The sequence below is a fragment of the Echinops telfairi genome, unplaced genomic scaffold (genome assembly GCF_000313985.2).
Source record: "Echinops telfairi isolate 266 unplaced genomic scaffold, ASM31398v2 ScPeMD7_443;HRSCAF=831, whole genome shotgun sequence".
NCBI lineage: Eukaryota > Metazoa > Chordata > Mammalia > Afrosoricida > Tenrecidae > Echinops > Echinops telfairi.
Genome location: NW_022104341.1, coordinates 81,867,800 through 81,871,371, shown reverse-complemented (window position 1 = coordinate 81,871,371; position 3,572 = coordinate 81,867,800). Strand labels below are relative to the sequence as shown.

The window sequence follows — 3,572 nt, the reverse complement described above, 5'->3', positions numbered from 1 at the left end:
AGGCCCAGAGAGGACAGGTGGCCCCACAGCTGCTTGGCCTGCTCTAGCCCCTTGTGGCACCTTCCAGGGGCCATCAGCTACACTGCGCTCTACAACTGCCTGGACTTCCCTGCCGGGGTGGTGCCTGTCACCAGGGTGACTGCTGAGGACGAGGCCCAGATGCAACAGTACCCAGGCCACTTTGGGGATATCTGGGACTGGATATTTCGGAAGGTGAGGCCAAGAGACCTGGCCCAGGCCCCACCCCCTTTCCCCTGCCCCCGCAGAGCACACTCCCGCTGGGAGCCACTGTGGGGCAGCTGTCAGCAGGCGCAATCCCCCAGCCCTGCTGAAAGCCAGCCCCCTATGGCTGGCTGGACCCTGCTCTTCCACCCCTCCTCCACGGCTGGGCATGTTGTGGGCCTGGGGTGGGGGTCCTCTCGTCCTGATAGCGTGCCTTGCAGGGAATGAAGAACAGCGTGGGGCTGCCCGTGGCAGTGCAGTGCGTGGCTCTGCCCTGGCAGGAGGAGCTGTGTCTGCGGTTCATGCTCGAGGTGGAGCAGTTGCGGCCGCAGGACAAGTGGACGTCTTGTTGACCGAGCCTGCCAGCTTCCCCGGTGCTGGACGACCTGAGGCCTAGCCTAGTGGGCACAGCTCTGGCCCCTTCCCAAGGACAGGGCCGGCCTGGAGGCCGAAACGACCCCAGTCCCCTGCCCCACAAGCCCCCTGAAGCGAGCCAGAGATCCCCTGAGTCTGGTCCCCTCTCTCTGTCCGAGCTCCCCCGTGTGGTGGCCAGTGGGTACGACATGGACAGAGGCCCGCCAACGAGAAGAAACTGTTGTTGATCAGTGTATTTTCTGGCCATCATTTCTGGGGCACCAGGGTGGGAACCTGCCGGGGATGTGGCTGGTGTGGTCTGCGGAACTCCAGCTCCAGCCATGTCACTCTCTTGCCCCCCAAACCCCAGGAGGGACCTCATCTTCTCGGAGTGGGTGTTGCAGCCACCAACATCATAGTAGAACGTGCCAGCTCCCACTTAGATACGGCCCTACTTCTCTGGTCCTCGCACACTCTCCCACTGAAAGGGCCGCTCCTCCCTCTAAGCCCCTGAAGTGTGTGGGTTCTTTGCTCCCCAATCTGCCCTAGGGGGTGGGCGTCTGTGGAGGAGGTCTGCCTTCGTTAGCACACTGGACTTTAGGGACCCTGTTGCTACGTCCTTGCCCTTAGAGTTGACATCCAGGTAAGCAGGCACCTGGAGAGCTGAGCCTGGGCTGTTGGGGAGGAGCCTGCAGGCCTGTGGGAGCAGCCGGGAAACAAGGCCATTTGCTAGAGAGGACTGTTCCAGATGCCCAAGGACGCCATGGGTCAGGGAGACTTCCAGAAGGAGTAGGACCAATTCACCTGGCTTCCCGAGGCGGACATGGGGAACAGGACTATCCCAGGGAGAAGGCCCAGTGTACCCAACGGCTAGTGTGAGTTTGGCGCAAGGGAGGCATGGGAGGTGCAGGAGGAGAAGCGAGGGGGTGAGGGCACGGGGAGGTAGATCGAGGCGAACTTTGGAGGCCAGGTGTGGAACTTGAATTCTGTCCCAAGGGGAATGGGGAGTTACTGGGAGCATCACACGGATGCAGTGAGGGGAGTAGATGAGGGGCAGAACTTGGAGAAGGGTTAAGTAGGCCGCTCTGTGATCCCTAACCCAAGGGGGAGACTGGAGCCCCTTAGCTAGGGCGGTAGTCCAGGAGTGGGAGAGGGAATTGACAAACGGGGTGAAGGTGAGCAGTCTCATCCCTGCTCAGTTTGCCAACTTGCCTTTTACTAACTGGCCTTGCCTGATGGGTAGAAGGGTGGCTAGTGGCTGAGAGCTTTCTGGGCCTCCTAGCAGTGTCCCCTCATCCCTCCTGGATCCAGGCCTGGCCCAGCTTCCCTGCTTGTATAGAAGACCTTGAGCCTAGAGCCTTTGGGCAGGATAAACCCTGGACCTCCCCGTAGACTTCCTCTCCAGGCTGCTTCACTCTGACTTTCCTGCTCCAAAGTGCCATGCGCCTCCCATTGCCTCTTCTAGGATTCCAGGCTGCTGCCAGCAGTGCCTGCCAGCTCTGCTAGTGTCACCCCTGGCTCTGGGCCAAAGCCCAGGGCGGACACCTAGAATAGATTGGGACAAATAGTTGATGCTGCGCCTTGCTCTCAGTCCTCATAACAACTGTAGTGTCCTTATTGCTTCAAATAGCTTCCCACTGTCTGGCCCCGTTCTGCCTACTAATTACTCCTAACTGCTAAACAGGGACGTCCGTTCTTGTTCCTTAACTGACTCACTGATAGGGTTCTTGGAGCCCTGGGAGAGCCATGGCCAGTCCTAAGCGGAGTGGTATTGAGGCAGATATGGACACACACATCGGGTTGATCAGGGCTGGAGAAGAGGACAAATGGTCACCACGGCAGGGCTTCTCATTTGGACTCTGCGTTGACTTCCTGAGTCCCTGGTTTCCCTCTTCACCCGCCACTCAATCCATTCTCCGTCCATTGGCCAGAATGAACCTTTCAAGTGTTCAGTCACATTGAGTGACTTTTCTCCTGAAGACCTTGCAATTGCTCCCCATCCCGCCCGCTAAATTAAGCCGTGGTTTCTTTATCTTCCAAGGCTCCGTGTTCTGGCCCACTTCTTCAGCCATGACTTGGGCCTCTCTATTCCTGCCGGTCCCTGTGTGCTCCAGCCCCATGAGCATCTTTTGGTCTCTTGATCATCTCCAGCTGGTAGCTGCTTCCAGTCACATTCCAACACATTACCATTGGTGCTTTCCTTAGAGCATTATCACTGTTTTACCTCCACCCCCCCTCCCAGTTTCTTCCATGACATATAAACATCCTGAGAGACATGCTTTGTTCATCACTATAGTCATAGCCTGCAGAATGATGCTTAGCAGAAGTTCAAGGAGCATGAATCACTTGTACAAAGCCAGTCAACAAATGGTGTAAAAGCCATTAAAAAAAATAATTAAAGCAATAGTACAAAGAACACTTGAAACAAGTAATGGGTTTCGTGCTTGGCAAATGACCACAAACCCTTGGGAGACAAAAGCAACAGCCACATCCCATGCTTGTCGTTTGGTGTGTGTTTACAGAAGACGTCTGCCTTGCCCTTGTCTTCCCTCCCTTTGTTTTCCTAGGGCACAGCTAGCCCTGTTAGCACCTTTTATGGTCATCCTTGGGTTCCACCCTGTTGGGAGCCTTTGGGATCTGGGATCTGTTACCCACTGTTTCCGGTTAGCCTTCCAGATTACACATCTACAAGTTGAGTACCGGGGCTCTCTAACTTCAAATCACCAACAAGCATACCAAACAGATTGGGACCAGAGGAAGTCTCGGGTTTGCCACTGTTGGCCTGGGGTCTGCTGCGTGGTTGTTTTTTTAAAAAAATCATTTTATTGGGGGCTCTTACAGCTCTTATAATCCATCCATCCATGATGTCGCCATCATCATTTTCAAAACATTTTCTTTCTACTTGAGTCCTTGGTATCAGCTCCTAATTGCCCCCCCCTCCCTCACGAATCCTTGATAATTTATAAATTATTATTTTTTCATGTCTTACACTGACC

At 55.2% G+C, this 3,572-nt stretch overlaps 1 protein-coding gene across 1 annotated transcript in view; it reads left to right on the top strand.

Annotated features, from left to right (window-relative positions):
- FAAH (fatty acid amide hydrolase) overlaps positions 1 to 832 on the top strand; it is a 23,772-nt gene extending 22,940 nt beyond the window's left edge. Inside the window, exons 14-15 of the mRNA XM_013003856.2 lie at positions 68 to 213; positions 444 to 832. Of these exons, the coding sequence (XP_012859310.1) occupies positions 68 to 213; positions 444 to 575 (278 nt within the window). The 3' untranslated portion in view covers positions 576 to 832. The remainder of the gene's footprint in view (positions 1 to 67; positions 214 to 443) is intronic.
- Positions 833 to 3,572: the final 2,740 nt, after the last annotated feature.